Source organism: Callionymus lyra, chromosome 1 (assembly GCF_982586985.1).
Source record: "Callionymus lyra chromosome 1, fCalLyr1.hap1.1, whole genome shotgun sequence".
Classification (NCBI taxonomy): domain Eukaryota; kingdom Metazoa; phylum Chordata; class Actinopteri; order Syngnathiformes; family Callionymidae; genus Callionymus; species Callionymus lyra.
This window is the reverse complement of record NC_141818.1, coordinates 43,024,486-43,050,220: the sequence shown is the minus strand read 5'-3', so window position 1 is coordinate 43,050,220 and position 25,735 is coordinate 43,024,486. Positions and strand designations below refer to the sequence as shown.

The 25,735-nt window shown below is 37.1% G+C and overlaps 3 protein-coding genes across 3 annotated transcripts; 1 reads left to right on the top strand and 2 right to left on the bottom strand.

The window, feature by feature from the left end:
* Positions 1-606: 606 nt before the first annotated feature.
* On the bottom strand, positions 607-5,467 carry tmed1b (transmembrane p24 trafficking protein 1b). Its single transcript, XM_087808442.1, has 5 exons — positions 5,197-5,467; positions 2,714-2,811; positions 2,446-2,638; positions 1,035-1,202; positions 607-975 (listed from the first exon to the last, which is right to left on the bottom strand). Exons 1-5 carry the CDS (start codon positions 5,392-5,394, stop codon positions 925-927), a joined length of 708 nt encoding a protein of 235 aa, XP_087664568.1. The 5' UTR covers positions 5,395-5,467; the 3' UTR covers positions 607-924.
* Positions 5,468-6,606: 1,139 nt separating this feature from the next.
* tnfsf14b (TNF superfamily member 14b) lies at positions 6,607-12,918 on the top strand. The gene is made up of 7 exons (XM_087784558.1): positions 6,607-6,763; positions 7,131-7,347; positions 8,234-8,263; positions 8,324-8,348; positions 8,407-8,475; positions 10,973-11,210; positions 11,962-12,918. The coding sequence occupies exons 2-7, from the start codon at positions 7,147-7,149 to the stop codon at positions 12,152-12,154; spliced, it is 756 nt and encodes a 251-aa protein (XP_087640684.1). The 5' UTR covers positions 6,607-6,763; positions 7,131-7,146; the 3' UTR covers positions 12,155-12,918.
* A 3,541-nt stretch (positions 12,919-16,459) lies between these two features.
* LOC148089595 (uncharacterized) lies at positions 16,460-18,420 on the bottom strand. The gene is made up of 3 exons (XM_087784545.1): positions 18,137-18,420; positions 18,017-18,050; positions 16,460-17,209 (listed from the first exon to the last, which is right to left on the bottom strand). The coding sequence occupies exons 1-3, from the start codon at positions 18,353-18,355 to the stop codon at positions 16,824-16,826; spliced, it is 639 nt and encodes a 212-aa protein (XP_087640671.1). The 5' UTR covers positions 18,356-18,420; the 3' UTR covers positions 16,460-16,823.
* Positions 18,421-25,735: the final 7,315 nt, after the last annotated feature.

The window sequence follows — 25,735 nt, the reverse complement described above, 5'->3', positions numbered from 1 at the left end:
AGTACTCGACAATACTACACATATATCCTCGTTAGTACACTATCACAACACCAGAGTCAAGTACTGAACAATACTACACATACTGTATATCCTTGTTACTACAGTATCACAACACCAGAGTCAAGTACTTGACAATACTACACATACTGTATATCCTTGTTACTACAGTATCACCACACCAGAGTCAAGTACTGAACAATACCACACATACTGTATATCCTTGTTACTACAGTATCACCACACCAGAGTCAAGTACTTGACAATACTACACATACTGTATATCCTTGTTACTACAGTATCACCACACCAGAGTCAAGTACTTGACAATACTACACATACTGTATATCCTTGTTACTACAGTATCACCACACCAGAGTCAAGTACTTGACAATACTACACATACTGTATATCCTTGTTACTACAGTATCACCACACCAGAGTCAAGTACTGAACAATACTACACATACTGTATATCCTTGTTACTACACTATCGCTGTATATCAATATATACTGTATATATGTATTGGTTGTCACTGTATCGTGATATGAATCGATTCGCCATATTCTTGCCAACACACAGCCAACAATCTTGAAATAACAACAAACTTTTGTTAAAAATCATTTTTTATTCAAACGAAAGTCACATGTTCTCCGGTCACAAAAGGTCACAGTGATAATATACAGTCGACAGCAGCAAGTGCAGCTGCGGAGAAATCAATTCCAAACGTACCAAAACCAGTATAAATGTAACTCAAACGTCAGTAACTAGAGAAACTGAGCCTTAAATGTGGAGAAATCACTAAATAAAACTTAACACAAATGTTCTCTCACTTCTAAAACCGTCGCACAACAAATGTGTGTTTTTACTTCAAGTCTGTGTAGATCAGTTTGTGCTCTTTTGAATCCGTGAGGTTCAACGTTCTTCTACGTGCAGACTCGCCGTTTGTCCTCGAAGAGTTTTCGGACCGTGAAGACCTGGAGATGAAAAGGCATCAAAACTTCACCTGGTTTTGGGGGGTCGTGCGGGAGAGTACCTGGGTCAAGGCCACACACAGCATGACCAGCACGCTGGCGCAGGACCAGAAGGAAACCCTCCACAGGTTGTCCTCCAGGAGGTTCCGGTCTCGAGCTTCAAAGGCTCGCAACATGGTCTGCATCTGCCGGCTCCGCTCCAGGCGTCGGTGCAGAGAGTCCATGGACTCCTGAGCGGGTCGGAACCACAGGACGGGTCACACGTGATGTAGGAACACACACTTGTTGATGCTTCTACTCGAAGAGTTTTACAACTTGAACACATATTTGCCATCAGGTCCTTCCTACTAAAAATATTTGACTGCATTTATGACCAACGTCCTGGTCGATGGTTTCAACTGCGGCCACTTTTGAGCAGCTGTGTTTGCTCAACATCTAAGTCACAAAACGTTGTTGTTTTTAAAATCAAACATTTTATATTCAAGTGAACCTGGAGCTAGAACACAAAACAAATCTGCACTAAAAACGTGTTTTATTTGTGTTTAAGAATCATCTCCTCATTTTTAAATGGGTTAGTTAATCTAAAAGTTAGAGTGTAGTGTTAGCACTAGCATAACAACCATGTAGCATTGGATAGCATAAACGTGGCTAGTTTTATTTCAGAATCAGAAACTGTTTTATTGCCAGTAACGTGACAAAACAAGATTTTGTTTGTGGTTTAATTTGTATTTTAGAATTTTTAGATTTTCGTTTTTAAATGTTACAACAATCTGAAAGTCATTGACAGGGTTAGCACTAGCATAAAGAGCATTTAGTGTTTGATAGCATGAACGTGGCTAATTTTGATACAAGAATCATCTCCTTGTTTTTACGCTTTTAAATAAATCCAAAAGTTGTTGTCATTATTAGCATGAGCGTAATGTCCAAGTAGCATTTGATAGCATAAATGTGGCTAATGATGTTTCAAGGATGATCTCCTAGACTTTCATTGTGTAAAAGAATCCAAAAGTTGTTTGTCGATGTTAGCGTTAGCATAATGACCTGAATGATGTAGCATTTGCTACCATAAGCGTGGCTAATTTTGTTTAAATTGTGTTTCAGATCATCTTCAAATGTATAAACGTTGAAATTATTCTGAAAGCCGTTTTCAGTGTTAGCACTAGCATAACAACCTTGTAGCATTTGATAGCATAAACGTGGCTAGATTTATTTCAGAACCAGAACCAGATTTATTGCCGGTAATATAAGAACAAAACAGGATTTTTTTAAAGTTTAATTTGTGTTTCTTCTCCTTATTTTTAAATGTGTAAATTAATCCAAAGTTTGTTTGCAATGTTAGCGCTAACATAACGACCATGTAGCAGTTGATAGCGTAAACATGGCAAATGTTGTTTGTGTTACAGAATCATAAACCGATGTATAAATATAAACATTTCACCGTTTTCTCGCCCTTGATTTCGGGCGTCGACTCACCCGGATGTCCTCCATCTTGTACTCCAGCAGGCTCCCGTCGGGCTCCGCCACACCCGCCCAGTCGTCGTCGTCTCCCGCCACGTCTCCCCCCTGACCTTCCACGATGACCTCGAAAAACACCATCTTCTCAGAGAAGCGGCTGAAGCTGTTGTCGAAGCAGATCTGGTAGTCGCCCTCGACTGTGGGCTCCACTCTGGCGGAGGAAACTCAAGGTCAGGGTCAGGGTCAGGGTCGACCGTCGAGGACACGAGAGGTCGGTTCAACTCACACGTGAACTCCGTCCGAGCGACGCGAGTCGAACATGAGCCTGAAGCCTTCGGGTGAGATGATGCTGAAGTCCACGTCCATACCTGCGCCTGCGATCACCTGTGAGAACAAACACGCGTGACCTTCTCGTGACCTTCTCGTGACCTTCTCGTGACCTTCTCGTGACCTTCTCCTGACGTCCACACACCGTATTAACAAATACACATCATTATTAACATAATTGTTTTTATGAAAACCTGAAGCTTAAAGACACAAACTTTTGCTCTAGACGAGGGCTACGAAAAAAAAAAAAACTTTATTAATCCCACTGTGACGACATTAACAGTCTCGGGATCACAAATATGAAAAAAGTATACTCTAAAATTAATAAATAAACAATATATATTTGCACACAGTAGGTGTGTGTGAAGCAATTGATAAAAAAAAAAAAAAGATTTTTTAATTAAAATTTATATGCAAATATACACTGGATTTTTCAATTTTTGTGTTGCAATTAAACTTCCAGCCTCTAGGTGGCAGCAGTCCTTACATCCCCCATATCTAAAGGAAAAATACATTTCTGTGATGTCTCAGCGATGACTACAGACAAGTGGATACAGTCGACGACTGAGGACAAGTGGATACAGTCGACTCCAGCAGCTTTTGAAGCTGATGTTTGGACATATTTTGGTACAACACCAGAGTCAAGTACCGGACAATACTACACATATATCCTTGTTACTACACTATCACAACACCAGAGTCCAGTACTCGACAATACTACACATATATCCTTGTTACTACACTATCACAACACCAGAGTCAAGTACCGGACAATACTACACATATATCCTTGTTACTACACTATCACAACACCAGAGTCCAGTACTCGACAATACTACACATATATCCTTGTTGCTACACTATCACAACACCAGAGTCAAGTACTCGACAATACTACACATATATCCTTGTTACTACACTATCACAACACCAGAGTCCAGTACTCGACAATACTACACATATATCCTTGTTACTACACTATCACAACACCAGAGTCCAGTACTCGACAATACTACACATATATCCTTGTTACTACACTATCACAACACCAGAGTCAAGTACTCGACAATACTACACATATATCCTTGTTACTACACTATCACAACACCAGAGTCCAGTACTCGACAATACTACACATATATCCTTGTTACTACAGTATCACAACAGCAGAGTCAAGTACCGGACAATACTCCACATATATCCTTGTTACTACAGTATCACAACACCAGAGTCCAGTACTGGACAATACTACACATATATCCTTGTTACTACACTATCACAACACCAGAGTCAAGTACCGGACAATACTTACTTACTTACTACCACTTAATTACTACACATATACATACATACATACATATATATATATATATATATATATACATATATATACATACATACATATATATATATCGTATGGTTGAACGTATTTTATCACAGATTCTTGACAACACAAACCCCTAGTATCGATAACAGCACATTATCTAATCGAATGTTGCACCGTTGAAGTTACTAATAATGTAACAATGTTGCCGATACTATGAAACAATTCTTTACAATAAACTATATATACATTTGTTTCTAAAGTACTACAGTATATGACAATATATTGCATCGTGGCCCTTCTATAATGATACATATTGTTTTACGTTTTTTTAAGAGCTGTGCATCAAGAACCTTGTAGCAATATTCAAAAACACAAGGGGTCATTATGTTTCAGCAGCTCGAGTCAGGGGCCAAACAAAAGGAATATTTACTTAAAAGGAAGTAAAGGTGTGTCTAAATATTGTCCTTTAATTCTTTGAGGCTCCTGATTATCGGTGTTTGTTCTCCTTTGGCAAACTCCTTTATTTCCTTCATCATCCCTTTTGCCATCATTGTTATCAGTCAACTTAAAACACTGATATCGTTACAGGTTTGTTGTCTTAACTCATCGAAAAGAGTTTTATTACAATAAAAAAGTGTTAATAGTTTCTTTGTTATGTCATTGTTCCATGTTGAAAATGCTCATAAAACCATTACTGTGGGTCAAGAAATCACAGTTCAAACAAGAGACGAAATAGGTGTCAAACTTGACCGCGTGACTCCGGATACAACTATAAAAAAAAATGTTATCAACTATAAAAAGATTTATCAAGTCAATACAAGATAATGACGTCAGAGTTTAAACTCGTTCCCGTTTTCACTTCCTCTTAAATAATACGAGGCATGAATCTGAGATTCTCCTGAATGTTTAACAGATGTTTGAACCAGCAATGATTTTAACTTTTTTAAGATTTTAGATTTCAAATTCGATTTAATTAATTACGCATAAAATCGAACACGTCACTTCCGGTTGGGAACAGAGTGTGATTGATCCACTTTTAATGAAACTCCTTTAAGTTGATTTTTTAAGAACATGGTTGGATCTCTAACAGGTTTTCATGAAGACACCACAGTTACCTGATATTCCACCTCCATCGATCCATTTTTAAGAGCGGTTTGAAAGAAACACTCGACTCTTCCGGCGGGAACCAGGAACGTGAACTCGCTGTTCTGCGAGTCTCCGAAGCAGCAAACGGAGCCAAAGACGAGCGAAAACACCCCCGCGAGGAATACGACTCTCTCCCTGGCCCGCTGAGCTCCGCCGCGGATGTCCATCACGACAAACCCGGAGAAGAACCGCTAACTGAATTCAGCCATTCTCTCTTCTAGACGCGTCCTTCTTCTTCCGCTGCACAAACTTTCACGAGCGCGGATTGGTTGAGATGACATGACGCCAGCAGGCGCTGAACCAATCACGATAGGAAGAGTATCTCTGCTCGTCCAATGAGGGCAGAGTAGCGGACGAGCGTCTTTCCAGATCCCGGAAATAAAAACGCAAATCAAATAGAAAATTATTATTATTTTGATTTAAGAAATAAATATACATTAATATCAAAATTATATATATTAATATGCCTTTATTATTCACATATTAGGGTAATGTTAGTTGTTTCAGCAGTAAATACACATATTAGGAAATACAGTACACATATTGAAAAATAAAAAATATTGATAATAAATAAACTAACTTAAGCATATATAAAACATTACAAATTATTCTAAATATATCAACAACAATAAAAATGTCTAGCAAGAAAAAAAAAATCTGTTGATCTGTTGTTGTTGTTTTATTGTTCTTTTTTTTTCCATAAATCCACTTTTAGAGTTTATTTTATTTGTTTATTTGTTATTTTTTACTCTTTTTAATTCATTCTATGTTATCATGTATCCACAACAGCACACAAACAATACAATAGTGACAATTTATTGACCTAAAAACACCGTTCTTTTAAACTACCTCAATATTTTCTTTTTATATATATAGTTTCCATGTTTTGTAGTTTTCTTTAAAAAACCTTTGAACTTTTAAAACTCCTGTCTTGTTTTTAAATCTTCTGTATTGGGTCTTTGTGAGTTTTGAAAGGCGCCTTATGAAGAAAATGAATTATTATTATATTATTATTATTTATATATAATAGAAAAACCTTCTAAATCATCACTTTTAGGCACTAAAGAAATTCATTTGTTTGGGTTTGTGTCTGTGTTTACACTTCAAATTACATATTTAAACCTGGTTCAACCCAAAATACATGTTTAGTTTCTGTGTGGTTGTATAAATGTGCAACAATGTGGTCTTATTTTTCAAATGCTACTTGAACAACAGAGACTCCTTGTTGTGTGAAAACACTTTCGACGTGCAGACATTTTCACTGACTTTGTGGTTAAAATGAAATAGAAAAAAGGTGACACATGAGCACAGAAGAAACTCAAGAAGAGGAAGTGTGATGAGTGGGACAATCTTCTGCATTCATTCAAATGCTCTTTCTCTCTCATTGTCACTTGAAGGGGGAATTCTCCAGGCGGTCGACGCTCGAGCGGGACAAGAGGAACTGACGTTGGTATAATTTTGCAAAAACTATTATAAGTGTGTGTGGAAACTTTTTGTGGTCATAAGAAGGAGCTTCTTCATCTGAACTTCACCTCCGTAAGTCAAACCTTTTGCTAAACTGATTCACGTGGAGTCTGTCCGCCAGTGATTTAGAAACAATTGGATATTTTCATTCGTTGTTTAACCTTTTGCTAGTTTTGATGTCAAACAAACTAGAAAACATCTTCAACACTCACTTAATGTAGCTGCAAGTGTTCAACTTTTATTTTGATAGCAAAGACAAAATAAACAATTTGCTGTAACATATTTATTAAAAATCAGATATTCGTCAGAGCTAACAGTCACGTAACAACGTTCTCCAGAAGATAGTTTGACACTCGGTGAAGAAATCATCATCGTTTCATCACATGTTTATCTGCTTCGTCTGGATTGTGTCATCGTGTTGATCTCTGGTGAGTGGCAGGTGTACAATGTGACTGATGGCGGAGGACAGAGAAGCTTCCCGCCCTCAGGTGTTTGTGGTGGACAGTCAGGCCTCGCCCTTCGCGCCGCCGGCTCGCAGCAGACCCACCTGGACCAGAGCCCTCCGGAGGAGGCTGGTGCTGTCCCTGGTGCTGCTGTGCCTGCTGGGCCTGGCCGTGGAAGGATACTTCATCTGTGAACTCTCCCGGAGAACTGAGGTGAGAAACTTGAAAAAAAAACAAAAAACTTCTTGACGTCACCATGGAAACCACAGGCACGTACGACAAGCAAAAGGTCAAGAGTCATCGATGACAAATATCACAAGTGGAATTTTTTCTTTTGTAGTTCACTTCCACATTTTCCCACCAAGTGCTCATGAAGTTTATCTTTAGAAGAGTTTTGACACATTTTTAGCTCCAATTCTAACGTCACAAATATCTTTTACTAAAAATATAACAAGATACATTAATAACCCTCTGGTTTATATTGACTTGATTTAATGTAAGAGGAAATGAAAAAAATGTTTGTGTAATATAGGAAGTTACAAGTTACAACAATGAAAGTCAAAAATAACTTCTTGCTTCGATCTGCTTATGAAGGAAGTGACAGAAAATATGATGAATAATTATGAATATATAAATACAATAATGAAGAGGAATTCATCTGCGTGTGCATGGGTACAAAACATTAGCCATTTTTGTAAAAGCACTGATAAAATACACGTTTGATGTTTGATTGATTAGGATTTTTGAAAAAAAAATGTATCTAAAGTAAAAAACAGTGGGAAAATATAAGATGAGTGTATCCAGTGTTTGCTTGTATTGTCAATAAAAAGCTTCTTCATATCTTTAATTTATTTGCGTATTTACATGTTAATAAAAAAAATTAAATAAAGGTAGATAAAGCAGAAATGTTATGACGAGAAAATAAATAAAGAATATGTGAAAATCTCTTATTTATTTAATAAATAATAAAATAAAAAAATGTGTGTGTTTTTCTTGTAATTACTGATTGTAATGTGTTGTTCATGGGGCCAGAAGGGGCCGTCAGTGAGTCAAATGTGGCCAACAAGCTTCTTACATCGATCCTTCTCTCTTCTTGCAGGAATTGAACCACGTACCTCCAGCCGCGCAGGTGAGTTACGTCTCTCTGCTGTGTTGACTTCCTGTCGCTGACGTGTTGATTCTCTTTCAGACCAGCAACGAGATAAGACTCGCAGGTATGACGTCACGACATCAATGAAGTTGCTGTGTGTTTAACGTGTATTTTTATATCAGAATCATACGATGACCTGAGCGTCCAGAAGACTGAAGCCCCGCAGACGAACCCTGTGGCTCACCTGATGGGTAAAAAAAAAATCATTATTATTATTATTCTTATTATCCTTATTATTATAGTAATAGTTATGGTTATAGTTATTGTTATTATTATTATTATTATTATTATTATTATTATTATTATTATTATAGTAATAGTAATAGTAATAGTTATAGTTGTAGTTGTAGTTGTAGTTGTTGTTGTTTTTGTTGTGGTTGTTGTTGTTTATAAGAAACAGGCGACTTTTTTCAGTTGTGTATCATGTGATTCGTCACTCTCTATGATTCAGTAGCTACACTGTAGTTGTGAGTAATTTCAAAAATGTGTTGATACGTGTCATGATACAGGGTTAACGATACGATATGTAGTGATAGTGTAGTAACAAAGATATATGTGTATATTGTCCAGTACTTGACTCTGGTGTTGTGATAGTGTAGTAACAAGTATATATGTGTAGTATTGTCCAGTACTTGACTCTGGTGTTGTGATAGTGTAGTAACAAGTATATATGTGTAGTATTGTCCAGTACTTGACTCTGGTGTTGTGATAGTGTAGTAACAAGTATATATGTGTAGTATTGTGGAGTACTTGACTCTGGTGTTGTGATACTGTATTAACGAGTATATATGTGTAGTATTGTCGAATACTTGACTCTGGTGTTGTAGAATTCACAGACCACATGACTCTTGACAAAGTCGTAACTGCTTTCATTTGTTTTCAAACCAAAATATGTTCAAACAACATTTTGTCCTCAGTAATTACTGTATACTCTCGTCCTCAGTCATCACTGTATCCTCTCATCCTCAGTCATCACTGTATCCTCTTGTCCTCAGTCATCACTGTATCCTCTCATCCTCAGTCATCACTGTATCCTCTTGTCCTCAGTCATCACTTTATCCTCTCATCCTCAGTCATCACTGTATCCTCTTGTCCTCAGTCATCACTGTATCCTCTCGTCCTCAGTCATCACTGTATCCTCTCATCCTAAGTCATCACTGTATCCTCTGGTCCTAAGTCATCACTTTATCCTTTCATCCTCAGTCATAACAGTATCCTCTCATCCTCAGTCATCACTGTATCCTCTCGTCCTCAGTCATCACTGTATCCTCTTGTCATTAGTCATCACTGTATCCTCTAGTCCGTCTGTCATTACTGTATCCTCTGGTCCTAAGTCATCACTTTATCCTTTCATCCTCAGTCATAACAGTATCCTCTCGTCCTCAGTCATCACTGTATCCTCTTGTCCTCAGTCATCACCGTATCCTCTCGTCCTCAGTCATCACTGTATCCTCTTGTCCTCATTCATCACTGTATCCTCTTATCTTCATTCATCACTGTATCCTCTCGTTAGTCCTCAGTTATCACTGTATCCTTTCATCCTCAGTCATTTGTGTATCCTCTCGTCCTCAGTCATCACTGTATCCTCTCGTTAGTCCTCAGTTATCACTGTATCCTTTCATCCTCAGTCATTTGTGTATCCTCTCGTCCTCAGTCATCACTGTATCCTCTCGTTAGTCCTCAGTTATCACTGTATCCTTTCATCCTCAGTCATTTGTGTATCCTCTCGTCCTCAGTCATCACTGTATCCTTTCATCCTCAGTCATAACTCTATCCTCTCGTTCGTCCTCAGTCATCACTGTATCCTCTTGTCCTCAGTCATCACTGTATCTTCTCGTCCTCAGTCATCACTGTATCCTCTCGTCCTCAGTCATCACTGTATCCTTTCATCCTCAGTCATAACTCTATCCTCTCGTTCGTCCTCAGTCATCACTGTATCCTCTCGTCCTCAGTCATCACTGTATCCTCTCATCCTCAGTCATCACTGTATCCTCTCTACCTCAGTCATCACTGTATCCTCTCATCCTCAGTCATCACTGTATCCTCTCGTCCTCAGTCATCACTGTATCCTCTCATCCTCAGTCATCACTTTATCCTCTCATCCTCATTCATTACTGTATTCTCTCATCCTCAGTCATCACTGTATCCTCTCGTCCTCAGTCATCACTGTATCCTCTCGTCCTCAGTCATCACTTTATCCTCTCATCCTCATTCATCACTGTATCCTCTCATCCTCAGTCATCACTGTATCCTCTCTACCTCAGTCATCACTGTATTCTCTCATCCTCAGTCATCACTGTATCCTCTCGTCCTCAGTCATCATTGTATCCTCTCGTCCTCAGTCATCGCCAGGATCTTGCAGGATTTAATTCCTTTAGCTGAGGAGGATTTAATGACTGCAGGAAGTTTCATTGCAACACAAAAAAAATAAAAAAAATGCTTTAGAATTGTGTATTTTAATTTCTAATAATAAAAAAGTAACAAATGCATTGAAAGAATATAAATATATATTAGTAAATACTTTTTTTTAAAGATTGTCAAACACTAATATGTTTTTCAAATTTAACATCTAAAGTACTTTTCATGACTTAGTTAGGATTATGTTGGGAAAATAAAAATACCGATAGGCTTGGCAGAGGTCTGCGCTCTCTGTTCCTCTTCTAAATACGGCTGTGGTTCTGGTTCCAGGTGCTGCGAGTCCTGCAGGAGACGTCAACGTGATCCAGTGGATCAGCGAAGGCGACCGGACCATCATGAGGCACATGACCTACAGGGACGGACGTCTGGTCCTGGAGAGGGACGGAGTCTATCACATCTACACCAAAGTCCAGCTCAACGCCGCCGAGGAATGTTTCCCCATCGAGCACAAGGTCCTGAAGAAATCTCAAAACTACGGACTTCCTATCGAGCTGATGACGGCCATGATGTGAGTCCGTGTGAGATTTCATACGATTGAATTCAACAGTTTGTATGTCAAGGTTTTATTTGTTCATTTTTAAAAACAATCTGAAATGATTATATGTTTGAATAATTGAATAAGAAAATTTGAATATGTTCAAATTAATGTTTTTTTTTCAAGCAATTTTTTATTTTTATTTTGATCAATTAAAATCAATATTTGTATTTTGCAAGGTTTTTTTTTTTTTTTAATTATTATTATTATTTTTTTTTTTATTTATAATAATTCAATTTGTTGTTTTTTTATGAATACAAAAAACACACTTAGAGTTTGATTTTGTAATTACAATAATTAGTTCCTTTTTGATATTATCTGGTGTTACTATAATACATTGAATTTTAAAGGCTTTGAATTAAACAAAAAAAGTAATTTAGAATTTATTTATTTTTAATTGTTGGAATTAAAACATACAATTCTGTGTTAAAAAAATAATAATTATTCAACTATTTAACAATATTAAAATGTTCGATTTTTAAAAATGAACAAATTAAAACTTTAAATAAACATATTATTTAATTCAAGTATTCAATTAAAAACAAATGTTACATTTCAATAGCGATACTATTCCATTTAATTATTAAAGTAATGCTTACAAAATCGTTTGAATAAAATAACTAAATAATATATATATATATAATAATATTTATATATATATTTCATTTGATTTTTGATTGATTTGTTTCATTTTTTTTCCACCTCACGTCTTCATCTCCTTCAGTTCTCGCTGCCCAAAGCCGTCCGAGCGAGTCCCTGCAGGACCAGCTGAAGACCTGAGGGACAGCTTCTTGGCCGGGAGCTTCCAGCTGAAGTCCGGCGACGAGATCTACGTCACGCTGGAGAGCATCAAGAAGCTGCGCCCGGGACACACCCACAACTATCTGGGCGCCTTCATGATCGGGGGCGTCTTGTAGAAACTCAGGTGGAACCTTCTCGGCCTTCGTCTCTTCACGAGACGTGATGAGGGTTTTACAAATGTGTTGATCATAATGTGTACATAATCTTAAAGTCCATTAAATCTCTGGTTTATCTTTGGTGTCCATTCATTGGCTCATCACCCACTTCTATAATAAATGACATTGACGGTGCAATTACACCCTGTCAACACCGGGGGCGCCAGAGTATAGACGTTAACACGCTACAATAGATGAAATCAGGCATTTGTTATTATGATGAATTTGTGGTTTATTTTTTTTTAATCATTTTTTTCATGTGTTCCCTTATGGAAAGATCTGATGGTTGATTGACATTTTTTTAACAAAACAGCAGAATGTCAAAGACTAGTAAATATTTAAAATCTGTTCAAGTCATGCCAGGACTTTTTTTTTATCTCACACTATCATGACTTTAAATAATAAATATAGTTGGATTAAACAAAATATAGTAAAATAGAATTAAGGACTTTAACAGCTATTGTAGTTGGTATTCGAAATGATTCAGTAAATTACAGATTAAAAATGAAATAGTATCACCTGGTTATAGTTGTTGTTTTTTTAACATTAATCTCAAATGAAAAGTCCTGAGTCTCAGGAAAAAATGTTTCTTAGAAATCACCATCTGGATCCATTTTTATTGTATTTTATTTAACTGTATCTTATTTCAACATCCCTTTTTTTTCTTTCAAAAAAGAGAAGCGCTAAAACAAAGTATTCTAATAATAAATATGAATTAAATATAGAGGAACGATCATGATGGATGGATGGATGGATGGATGGATGGATGGATGGATGGATGGATGGATGAGGAAAGATCCTTAATGATGGTGACAAAGCAGTCAAGTGCGAAGCTCACTGTGTGAGTGACAGTCACGAAATTTATCTCACTCCACGCTTGACATTTCTATATATAATTCAATATTTTATGTATCTATTAATTGTTTAAAACAAACTTGATTCGTTAAATGCAAGTTTAATATGCGATAAATCCACGAGTAGCAAGCGATGACGTCCATAGATCTTCTAGACGACGAAGACTACTATCCCAGAAAACATTTTGATCTCAAATCTTAGAGAAATTGATAATTTAATCGATATATTTTATGATATCCTTGTCAAATATGACAGGTTGATGATGCTATAAATCTATAATCATCCCAAGTGAATATCAATGACTGTCATAGATCTCATCTAGACTATGTAGACAACAAAATATCATAACAATCCTATGTGGAATTTCAGAGTGATTAGAAATTAAATCCTCGGGAAACACCTTTTCAACACCTGTCTCACAAACTAAAAAACTAATTTCATACTATTATGGTCTAATTTATCAAGTACAAGACAACTCTTTGAATTCTATTAAATCACTCTGGGAGCAAGCATTTTGAAACGGGTACACAAGTCACATCTATTTGTGCAACACATTGTCTAATTCAATGCTAAATATTACACGGTGCCCACTACACTAAGGTTAGACTTGCAATACTTACACTTCTTGCAAGGAGATTAATTATTTTAAAATGGAAGTGTGTCAGCCCCCCCTTCCTTTTCTCATTAGGGGAGAGATGTTTTATATTTCTTAAAAATTAAAAAAAATAAGGTACTCTCTTAAGAAATCGTCCAACAAATTCGAGAGGATATGGAGCCCCTTCTTTTACTTTTTAAAAACAAATAAACATTTTGAATATTCCAAATTAGGCTGAGTAGGAAACAGAACTTTGGGTGTGTGGGTTGCAGAGGTACAGGGTTTTATGTGTGAACTGATTTTACTACTGGTGTTTTGTTTTGTCTTTTTGTTGTGTTTTTTTTGTTTGTTTTTTTAATTGTCGTGCTGTGCGTGGCTTGACATGTATTGCCTGGGTCCCTGGGATCATCGCCATTCTTCAATTTACTACATTGTACCGCTCAAGTCGCCAACCTATTTTGTATTTCGTTTGTTTTATTTCATTTGTTTTTTCTGTATGGGGATGAAAATGAAACACTTGAAATGTTTACATTGATATTGTAAATGATCTTTCCTGTAAAATTGAATAAAAAAAGTGTGGAAAAAAAAGAAATGAATTCCTCACATTCTAACCATCTTGGTCCAAGATGACAGGGTTAGCTGGCATTAGGTGAGCACACTGGTCTTATAAATCCTATTCTTGTGATGTGTTCTAACAATCATCTGCACAGTATAAAGTGCCATAACAACACGTGAACATGTTTAGACTTGCAGATGTTCTCTACACAGTAGCAAAAGGAACAACATGAATTTTGCAGCCACAGGTTCACAGCGAGGGGCAGGAAGTGGTGAAGTCGGAGAACAACAGAAACCTGACTCAGCTCTTTCACTGTGCTGAGGGGAAACTCTCTCTGACGGTGGCGGTGGGAGGAAAAAGTGGGGGAATGTGACCGACAAAGAGGAGTTTGGGTTGCGAGAGATGCAAGGAAAAAGAGACGGTAGGTACGTAAGTAGGTAGGTAGGTAGGTAGGTAGGTAGCTAAGTTGGTAGGTAGGTAGGTAGGTAGGTAGGTAGGTAGGTAGGTAGGTAGGTAGGTAGGTAGGTAGGTAGGTAGGTAGGTAGGTAGGTAGGTAGGTAGGTAGGTAGGTAGGTAGGTAGGTAGGTAGGTAGGTAGGTAGGTAGGTAGGTAGGTAGGTAGGTAGGTAGGTAGGTAGGTAGGTAGGTAGGTAGGTAGGTAGGTAGGTAGGTAGGTAGGTAGCTAGGTAGCTAGGTAGGTAGCTAGGTAGGTAGGTGGGTATGTAGGTAGGTAGGTAGGTAGGTAGGTAGGTAGGTAGGTAGGTAGGTAGGTAGGTAGGTAGGTAGGTAGGTAGGTAGGTAGGTAGGTAGGTAGGTAGGTAGGTAGGTAGGTAGGTAGGTAGGTAGGTAGGTAGGTACTTCCTTTTAGAAGGCAGAAACCTCTAGCGGAACCTGACTCATCGTTGACGGCATCCTGCTTTGACCGGCTGGGAGGAAGGATGGGCTGGTAGACCGGTGGATAAGGAGAAGAGTGAGGGAGGATACAGTGAGAGAAAAGAGAAGAGTATGGGAGAGTCCATGGAGGTTCTGGAGAGAACTCGGGATCTGATGACGTGGTGAAGATCCTGGATCAGCAGCCGCCCTGGGGCTCCGGGAAAGAAATAAAAAAGTGTGGGTTTAAACTGCATAGGAGTGTAATGCAGATAAGAAGGATATACAGAGCTCGGTGTCTAAAACTCCTCCAGCATTCTCAGTCTATAGCAGCAAAGATAAACCTTTAAGTTAATTATAGGCTTTATTGAAAAGTAAGGTTTTAAGATTGAACATAAACATAGAGAGGGTGTCTGCCCTCCAGACTGAAGCCGGTAGTTGGTTCCACAGCAGAGGGCCTTGAACACTGAAGGCCCTGGCTCCAAATCTACATTTAGAAATTTGTGGTATAACTAATAGATCTGAGTTTAAAGATCATAAGGTCCTAGAGGTTGGTAAGTTTGGATTAGATATTTAATGTATGTTGGTGCTAGACCATGTAAGGCTTTATAGGTTAAGAGAAGGATTTTAAATGTTATGCTAAAATCTACAGGAAGCCAATGTTAAGAAGACAGCACAGGGGAGATGTGTTTGCGCCTCTTAATCTTAGTCAGGACACAAACTACAGAGTTGAATGAGCTGAAGAGTTCTGAAAGACTTTTTAGAACATCCTGACAGAAGAGAGTTACAATAGTCCAGCCTGGAGGTAACAAAAGCATGGGTGAGGTTCTCAGCAGCATCCAAAGGAAGGAAGTGCATGATTTTTGAAATGTTACGAAGGTGGAAGTAGATGGGATAGATGCAGGGGTAGGTAGGTAGGTAGGTAGGTATGTGTCTTGACCTTTACATGATTATATTTCCCAAAACACAGGATGTTTAAAATCGCTGACTTACACAACATAAACCAGAATGTGTGGTTAATAAACATTCAGGTTTATGTTGAAGGGAACTTTCCTGTCGCAGAGTTCTTTTTTTCTGATTTCCTGTTTTTCGTTTCGTGGTTTTGTCATTTTACTACAACATAACAATACAGTGTCTCACTGTAGAGAAAATATATATTTAACATAGAAACATTGTTGATTAACTTGTATTTATTGTAAAGCACGTAGCTGTTTGAGAATATCTTTCTAGCGTTTAAAATAATCACATCTATTTAAAGAAATTATTCATTTCATACTTTTTTGTTGCTTATTTTTCTGTTCTATAATGATGAGTACAAATACACTTGTGTGTAGAAATGGCAGGTAATTTTTTTTTAATTATTCTTGGAAAAAATGATGGAAAAATCAAGCTCAATTTAAGCCTCAGCTTTATTAAATAAAACATTTATAAAATGAAAACAGGAAACACGAATGTAGTGTCATTACAGTTACACATGCAAATAAGATACATTACAATTCAAATAAATAGATAGATATACCAAAGGAAATAAATATTTACAATTAAAAAAATACAAAAATATTTGACTCGCATTCCCTTCAAGACAAGTCATATCATCTGCATATACGTTTATATTTTCAGGGAATGTGATGCAGATTAATAAATATCGTCAGAGAAAAACACCCTGTGAGGTTTTTTTTGAAGGTTTGGGTTTTCAAACAACCTTGTTCATAAGAAAAATAAATGTCTTTCTTGAGATCTGGTCCCGGATGGCGACTAGTCCACGAGAAACATCCCAAAATTGGATCCTTTCAGCTCCAACCTCCAGTTCTCCAGACCATCCTTTGGGACGGTCATGTGACCCAGCAGCCGAGCGTCTTGATCCATCTTGGCCACGACCCAACACTGCTTGCTCACGAATGTTCTGTCGGCGGGAAGTTGGACCTGGCAGGTGAGTTTGTCGTCCAGCGCCACGGCGAGCACGCCGTCGCTGCACCTGTTGTACGTGCAGGAGACGTTCAGGTTGATGTAGATGAAGTAAAATCCCTCCTTGTTGCTCTTCAGCGAGTGTTGTTGCTCGTCGTAATAGAAGTTACTTCCAACTGACTTTTCTGCCATGAAGCTGACCGGCGCCCACGACATGGTGGAGTTCTTCAGCTCGCCTGGTGGGGGAGACAAAAACATCTTTAGTTTATATCATTTCCCACAAAAAAAACCCTCATAAATTGTGCTGGGGATTACGAAGACACTGTTTATTTGAGTGTCATCTGATCACTTAAACACTCGCTGGAGCCAAGCTCTAAAGCAGGCATGTTCTTTTTTTTTTAAATTTAAGTGCTTTACAAATAAAACTTACTTATTTACTTAGCTACAGACAGTTATATTTAAGGTACTTGTTTACTTTGAAAAAAAAAAGAGAAAACACTTAACTATGCCACTGAATATTGCTTTAATAAAAATACGAATAAAAAACGGATGGAATAATTGCGAAATAATAATAATATAAGAAATATTAAAATTGGAATAAACAGTCCTAAACAAAGAACTTAATTACGTTTCATTTGGAGTAAATACAATAATAAATACAAATTAAATCGTTAACTAACACTGTCATAAACATGTTCTACATATTATTTAAGGGCCACAAAAATACAGTGAAAATGGCCACAAACTTTTTGCGAAGGGTCTGTTTAAAGTGAAGGTATTTTTTAACTTAAATAAATATATTCTAACTTAGCTAGTGCAAGATGTGTTTATTTCAAATAAAAAGTCTATAAATCTACGATCAAATACAAATCATTTTTCATGTTAAATGAATTGCATTCTATGATAATTTAAGCTAAACTTTAATCGATAATACAAGTTTTTATTGTATTTTATTTTTGTCTTCTTTGATTTTCTGTCGTTTTAAACCAGTAAAAAAAAACGTTGTTGTTGATATTTTCAAATAATTACAAATAGAGACTTACTTGAAATGACCTCCAGGAACGCAAAGTTCTGCATCTGTCAAAGAGATCCAAAGAAAAAGACGTGAGTTTCAACCGGACCGGACCAGAGTTTTTTATCTTCACCGGTCGCGGACTAGTTACCTTGAACGTGCTGGTCTCTGCGGCCGCGAGGGTCGCGAGGTTCGGCGGCGCCTCCACTTTGGACCGCAGCTCCATCAGAACCAGAACTCCACCTGCTGCCACCGCCGACACCACGACGAACAGCAGCAGGACGGACACGAGCAGAAAGCGGTCCAGACAGTTTCCTCGACGTCCGCCGCACTTCTGGAGGGACTCCGGGTCCGGGTTCTGGTGGCCCATGAGGTCGCAGGTGAGGTGAGAGAGCACAGGTGTGAGGGACCGGCAGAGGCGAGCTGAGGACTGAAGACTCCATGGTCAGCGCTTTAAAGAGAGGACAGAAGAGGAAGTCGCTCGTTCCTCCTCCTCCGAAAACGAGACACGAACTTTCCGCGCAGCTCTTGCATGGCAACCCCAGTTTCTCCAGTCGACGTGTGGAAAGCGAAAGTATCTGATTCCAAGACTGAGAGAAATCTACTGAAAGTGTCACGAACATAGTGGATCTAGAAACAAACTCGACCACGAATCTAGATGTAAGTCCGATGACAAGTCAAGGAGTTTCTAACGAAACCATATCAAACATGAAGAAGATTTAAACAGTATTTATTTATGGTTTGAATTACTTAATAAATAACTTCATCAATAAATAATATCCTCTTTCTTATTTATTCTAAACAAATTGGATTTATTATTGATTAAAAAAACATAAATCGGTCTGCACATGAAGAAAACACACTTTTACATAAATCATAGTCTTAATGGTTTCACGTACATCTAACTGACACATTTTTTAGCTTATAAAGTTTATTGAAATTGTTTATTTTAAATTTAAGTAATTCAAATGAATGGACATTTGATATGCAATTAAAATCTTAAGAATTGGCCTCATTATTTCTGTGAGTGAAAGAAAAAATATTATAAAATACTATATAAATAGAGATTATTATTATTATTATTATTATTTAATGCACTTTTTTAAAAATAAATGTTCATCCAAACGTCACTCATTTTCTACTCACCCTCATGTCGACTAATGTTGGATTATCTTCAGAGTAATCGGTTCTTTAGAGTTATAGACAAAAAAGTTGTCTTCGTCTTCATCTTCATCCAAAATGACACTTAAAAACATCCAAATAGTCTGTGACGTCCCTCTCGTGTTGAAGCTCCACATGAGAAGAATTGTTCCTTAAAAAAATAGTCTATATTTTAGAAGTGGGAGTTATCAGTCTCTCATGCTGCCTCAACTGGCTAACGTAGCAGCGAACCGTCGCGGCGTCCGTTTAAAACCAGCTTAAAATGTGAAGACTTGTTGAATTCTTTCCAGGAAAATACTTCTAATGTTGAGGCTTCAATAAAACAGGACGTTACGGACGAGCAGTACGGAGGTATTTGGATGTTTCTAAGTGTCATTTTGGACCAAGAAGAAGACGAAGACGACCGTATCATCTGCATATACGTTTACATTTTTAACCTGTGAGGGTTTTTACACTTTTAATTTGTTTTCAGTGACGAGTGATGAGTCGATCAAACAACCTCAAGGATGACAAATAAAACTAGTCCACGAGAAACATTCAATTCAAACGTCAATTCCCATTTTTGCTCTATACATAAGAGAATTGATTTTTAAACGTACTTGATAGAAAAGATGAATTGTTTATGTTTATATTTAAAAACCTTTTTATTACATAACGAAAGGGTTTCTGTACTTAAATTAGGGGGAAACCAGAAGTGTATATTTGTTTTTTAAATCAAAAGTCACTAAACTACAATTTTTTATTATTCTTTTAAGTTTAGTTAAGTCTTATCTTAAACATTTTTTGAATCCTGGAAGTGATCCAAAACTCTTTGAGCTCTTTTGAGCATCATTCATTTGAGGAAAGAACAGAAAATTACAAATACATTTGAAATGATAAAGTTCCTCAACACTGGCTCAAAGCTACTTGTGATTGGTTGCAACATACAGCTTTATTTAAAAAAAGTGAAATAATGTTCTTCAAAAAGCATGAAGCAGAATTTTAATGTATTTATTTTGTTAATATTTGATGATTCTCTTCATAATGGCTTCACGTCAGTGAGTCAGAGACGGCGATTCAATTAATTGGAAAACAAAATAATAAAGCGTACAATGGAGGAGGATGACATTTGTAACTCAGACCAAAACAATATTCACTGAATAAACATAGATTGAATCTATTTGAGGCTATTTTTTTTAAGATAAATTTCACTTTACTTTTATAACAATAATAATCTCTCATCACATCCTGGAACTTGTTCAACAGTCACGTGACCTAGTTTTATATATTAATATTTGGTGGCTCATACAACACGCTGGGTCCACAATGTTGCAATGACACTATTTGAGCAGAGGGGGCGCCATACACAACTTTAACGTATATTCATGTTTTCATGTTGTTTTTGTCAAGTTGAGATCTATCGTCAGTTTCCTGCAGAATAAGAAGATTTAGAAAAGAATGACCGACAAAGTTTGAATCTTCTCTCAATCATGATACTGGATATTCTAGTGTGAATTCCCCCCAAAAAAACATTCAACATGTGTGATTCATGAAGTTTACTCCACGAGGACATTGACAGATACTTGTCGTGCTCATGATATTGACCCACGCGTGGGTTTCTCGACTTCCCATTTTTTCCGCAGCGACGTGGGTTACACAACATGAGAAAATACCTCCAGAAAACTTTGTAAAGCGGATCAGTGATATTCTGACTTCATCCAGGACAGACACAAGACCACCTGGTCGGTACTCTCAGAAACAAGGTGGTCAGACCACCTGGTCCGTACAGCCCTGGTACACTTGTGTGTCATGAGGGGAACCACCATGAGGTCGAACCAGATGAGCAAACAGAACCTTCTGTAAAAGAGTTGTCAGTGATTCACTTAATAGGGAATAGAACATGGATACACGTATTTCCTTATTGATATACACATTTGTGCGTGAATTTATTTCCCAATAATCAATATATATATCGTTACTTGTTTTCCCCTGGATGTCTCTATTTCCAAACACTTTATTATGAACTACTGACGGCACTCCTGGTATTCCATACTTTTATAAGATGCCCCTCTACCCTGCTCTGCTGAGGTGACGTGTGCTATTGGGAGGAGACCCCGGGGTAGATCCAGGACATGATAGAGAGAACATGTGTCTCCCCCATCGTGACCCCACCTCGGGTACAGTTCCCTGAAAATGGATCGATACTCTTTTTATGGAGAGAATTTCTTTAAGATAGAAACTCAAGAAAAAGTCAGAATCTGTTGATACGATACAACATAGTGGTACTGTCGTGTCAAGGATATACTGTATGTGTAGTATTGTCCATTACTTGACTCTGGTGTTGTGATAGTGTAGTAACAAGGATATATGTGTAGTATTGTCCAGTACTTGACTCTGGTGTTGTGATAGTGTAGTAACAAGGATATATGTGTAGTATTGTCCATTACTTGACTCTGGTGTTGTGATAGTGTAGTAACAAGGATATATGTGTAGTATTGTCCAGTAATTGACTCTGGTGTTGTGATAGTGTAGTAACAAGGATATATGTGTAGTATTGTCCATTACTTGACTCTGGTGTTGTGATAGTGTAGTAACAAGGATATATGTGTAGTATTGTCCAGTAATTGACTCTGGTGTTGTGATAGTGTAGTAACAAGTATATATGTGTAGTATTGTCCAGTACTTGACTCTGGTGTTGTGATAGTGTAGTAACAAGGATATATGTGTAGAATTGTCCAGTACTTGACTCTGGTGTTGTGATAGTGTAGTAACAAGGATATATGTGTAGAATTGTCCAGTACTTGACTCTGGTGTTGTGATAGTGTAGTAACAAGGATATATGTGTAGTATTGTCCAGTACTTGACTCTGGTGTTGTGATAGTGTAGTAACAAGGATATATGTGTAGTATTGTCCAGTAATTGACTCTGGTGTTGTGATACTGTAGTAACAAGGATATATGTGTAGAATTGTCCAGTACTTGACTCTGGTGTTGTGATAGTGTAGTAACAAGGATATATGTGTAGTATTGTCCAGTACTTGACTCTGGTGTTGTGATAGTGTAGTAACAAGGATATATGTGTAGTATTGTCCATTACTTGACTCTGGTGTTGTGATAGTGTAGTAACAAGGATATATGTGTAGTATTGTCCAGTACTTGACTCTGGTGTTGTGATAGTGTAGTAACACGTATATATGTGTAGTATTGTGGAGTACTTGACTCTGGTGTTGTGATAGTGTAGTAACAAGTATATATGTGTAGTATTGTGGAGTACTTGACTCTGGTGTTGTGAAAGTGTAGTAAAAAGTATATATTTGTAGTATTGTGGAGAACATGACTCTGGTGTTGTGATAATGTAGTAACAAGGATATATGTGTAGTATTGTGGAGTACTTGACTCTGGTGTTGTGATAGTGTAATAACAAGAATATATGTGTAGTATTGTCGAGTACTTGACTCTGGTGTTGTGATACTGTTGTAACAAGAATATATGTGTAGTATTGTCCAGTACTTGACTCTGGTGTTGTGAAAGTGTAGTAACAAGTATATTTATGTACTATTGTGGAGTAATTGACTCTGGTGTTGTGATAGTGAAGTAACAAGTATTGAAATCTTTGAGAAAAACAATAGTAGTTTTTGCAATGCCTCCTGGGAAACGGTGAATTGCAATGAATCACTTGAATAAACGGCAGGAATTGAATGTCACGATATACAGTGATATACATTGACTCCTCGTGATCAGCATGGCTCTGTCATCGCTCTCGCGGCGGTAAAAGGAAGTTCCCGACAGAGAAGTTTGCTGTGACGTGTTTGTGGCGGGATGTGACCCAATGAGCGTGGTTTGTAAAATGGAGTTCAGATCTTTTGTTTGATTAGGTTACTCTAGTGCTGTGAACTCTTAACATCTTAATCATATTAATCGTGGATCAATATCAAAAAGCATCGACTTCAATCTGCTTTGAATTTGTTCCATTGAACAGTTCATGTTAGCAGAGACTCTTTTTAAACGACTTACACTTGTGGTGTGTCTAAAATCGTGCACTTACATCTAATATTTTAAGTGCACGATTGCGTTCACACTGAGCAGTGTGTTTGAAACGGCCAGAAAGTTGATTGTAGATCGATGGACACTTTCCACCCTCAGCGACCGCCATCCTATGCTGTGTCTCAATCGCACACTTCTCTAAGCACTGCTTAACAGTACACTGTAAGACACTTACTTGTACAGTGCGCAACTTTTGACAGGATTGAGACAAAAATATACTTTATTTATATAATTGTCTATGAAGGAATATATTTTTGTCTTAATATGTTGTAAAAAATGCAGCAGAAAGTACTTCGCAACAGGAACATGAATCCAGGAATTGATTAAAAACCTTTTTAACTGAATGTTACTTAATAAATAAAGACCTTCTTTCACGGGTAAAAAACACTGTAGTAGAACCGACCAATGGGAATGTTTAATTGTTTTTGGTTGTTCAAGCGCTTTGTGGCCCTGGTCTAGAAAGGCGCTTCACAAATAACTATCACTTACTTACTTACTATTTTTTCTACTGAACATTTTTGTACTTTTGGCAATGTCATCTTCTTGTTTATTTTGAGTCTATTATTTGGCCAGATTTCCCATATTTCAAAAGAGTAAAGTTACATCAACTTAAATCATTGATCATTTGAGTGTATTTTTGTCAGTCGGCGCTGTAGTCAAAAATACACTCAAATAGGCTCTACTTCCTACTTTTTGTGGGTCAGTCTATTTTGAACTAGATTAATATTGACAGCCTTACTTTTTATTTTCTTACCCCTGTGATGCTAGGGTCAAAGGCAGGACACATGGTTTAAACGTTTTATTATTATTATTATTTCTGTAAGTACGATTTTTTTAAAATCATATTTAACTTCCTGTTCCACAGTTATGACACCAACTATGAAGAAATCTGTGTGGAGGCGACAACAGGGAAGTCGACATGAAACTAGTCAAGTATGAAACACTGGATCGAAAGTATAAAAGCACCAGGTCACATGACGCTCGGACAAATACAGAGAAATCACAGCGGCCTTCCCATGAAGAAAATTATTTTGTTATATAGTTACTCGATTTTAACAACAATCGACCTTGAAACATCATCGGATCGAAGACTTTGTGAAACTATTTCAAGCCTATTTTTGATTCATGAAAGGTAAAAAAAAAGTTGAAGTTGTTCAAACTTTCCCACGAAAGTTCCTCCAAAAACATTTTTCACCAAAAGAAGTGATGATGTCTTTTTTTCTCAACTTCTCCTTTATTCGCTCAAGACTTCTCGTGGTCGGAAGCGAAGCGTTTGAACATATCGGAAAAATAACTTTTCTTTCTTTTTCCGACGTCACGTAAGTCAAAAACAAAAACAGTGATGTAAGTTTTTAATCTTTGTTGTGTAAATGGATGAACAAACTTGTTTCTTTATGACATTCTTAAACTATTTGTTCCACAAGATCAACCCTAATTTCAGCAAAGATTATTTCTAGCAACTAAAACATTTTTTGCCGTTTGTTTTTTGCGTTTGTTTCTCCAACTTTTTATTTATGGTGAAGAAAAAAAACAATTTGAGTTTGTACATTTGTTTCAAAAATGCAGTTTGTATCTGTTAAATGTTTAATTGCAGTTGAATATTGTTTGAACACAAATGAAAAACGTTGTTCTATGTCATTTGGTGCTCCGCCCTCTAACAGGTTCGCTAGGTCGTTTCAAGCTAGACCCTAAGCGGGACCGAGGTCAAAAAGTGAGCCTTCCCGCTTTGGTTTTGCAGGACATCAAGTTTTTGGAACCCTCTAACCAACCTCAGACTGAGAGTTCCATTAGGTTGCTTCATTACACTCAGGTGTTCACGGACTGGGTTTGCTGCAAAGGAGTGACATTTTGTCTTTTTTGGTTTTACTCCTTCTGGTCCTGACATCCATGAAGAGAACGAGTGAGCGTTGTGCTCCCCCCATTAGCCCTGAGTGTCTTCCTTTTGAGTCAATATCAATATGTCAAAATGTCAAAATAAATAAATGACTTCTGATTTAATTTTTGTCAGAGAATGGAGATTTTTTACGTATAAATACACATTTTGTCATTTATACATTTTGACATTTATTTATACATTTAGTCTTCTATTTATTTAGGTATTTATACATTTTGTCATTTTTAAATTTCATGGTCTGTATGTAAATGAATTGGTTACTGCCTTGGATCAACTACCACTACCTTGAGAGCATCAAACGTTCATCACATGATTATCTTAGCTTCACGGCTAACTTTGGATAATCCTGGGAAGATGGACCGTGTCCATGCTATTGCTAATCATTTATGATCTGATATAAATGTGACTTAGATAAGATCACAGTCCAGTGTGTAATATATTTAGTTGTGCTGCGTTTATGTTTCTAAGTATGTTTTTTGTCCAGTTAACTACTTCGTTCTAGAATCTAGATCTTTATCTATTACATTTATTTATAGATTGTGTTTTTTATTCATACATTTATTTATACATAAGTCATTTATCGTCCTTCATACTTCCCCAGTTCGCTTGATATTAAAAATAGCTGTAGCGCCCTCTAGTGTCTGTTTGTATTATAGACTTAAAGTTCAAGTGA

What these genes read in the sequence shown, in the direction of transcription:
- tmed1b (XM_087808442.1), bottom strand. Translation starts at nt 5,394, where the DNA reads ATGGACATCCGCGGCGGAGCTCAGCGGGCCAGGGAGAGAGTCGTATTC. An exon ending in CGATGGAGGTGGAATATCAG is followed by an intron (nt 2,812 to 5,196) that starts GTAACTGTGGTG and finishes TTGTTCTCACAG; the next exon opens with GTGATCGCAGGCGCAGGTAT. An exon ending in CGCTCGGACGGAGTTCACGT is followed by an intron (nt 2,639 to 2,713) that starts GTGAGTTGAACC and finishes TTCCTCCGCCAG; the next exon opens with AGTGGAGCCCACAGTCGAGG.
- tnfsf14b (XM_087784558.1), top strand. Translation starts at nt 7,147, where the DNA reads ATGGCGGAGGACAGAGAAGCTTCCCGCCCTCAGGTGTTTGTGGTGGAC. An exon ending in AACTCTCCCGGAGAACTGAG is followed by an intron (nt 7,348 to 8,233) that starts GTGAGAAACTTG and finishes CTCTTCTTGCAG; the next exon opens with GAATTGAACCACGTACCTCC. An exon ending in GAGCTGATGACGGCCATGAT is followed by an intron (nt 11,211 to 11,961) that starts GTGAGTCCGTGT and finishes CATCTCCTTCAG; the next exon opens with TTCTCGCTGCCCAAAGCCGT.
- LOC148089595 (XM_087784545.1), bottom strand. Translation starts at nt 18,355, where the DNA reads ATGGGCCACCAGAACCCGGACCCGGAGTCCCTCCAGAAGTGCGGCGGA. An exon ending in CAGAGACCAGCACGTTCAAG is followed by an intron (nt 18,051 to 18,136) that starts GTAACTAGTCCG and finishes TCTCTTTGACAG; the next exon opens with ATGCAGAACTTTGCGTTCCT. An exon ending in GTTCCTGGAGGTCATTTCAA is followed by an intron (nt 17,210 to 18,016) that starts GTAAGTCTCTAT and finishes CTCCCCCACCAG; the next exon opens with GCGAGCTGAAGAACTCCACC.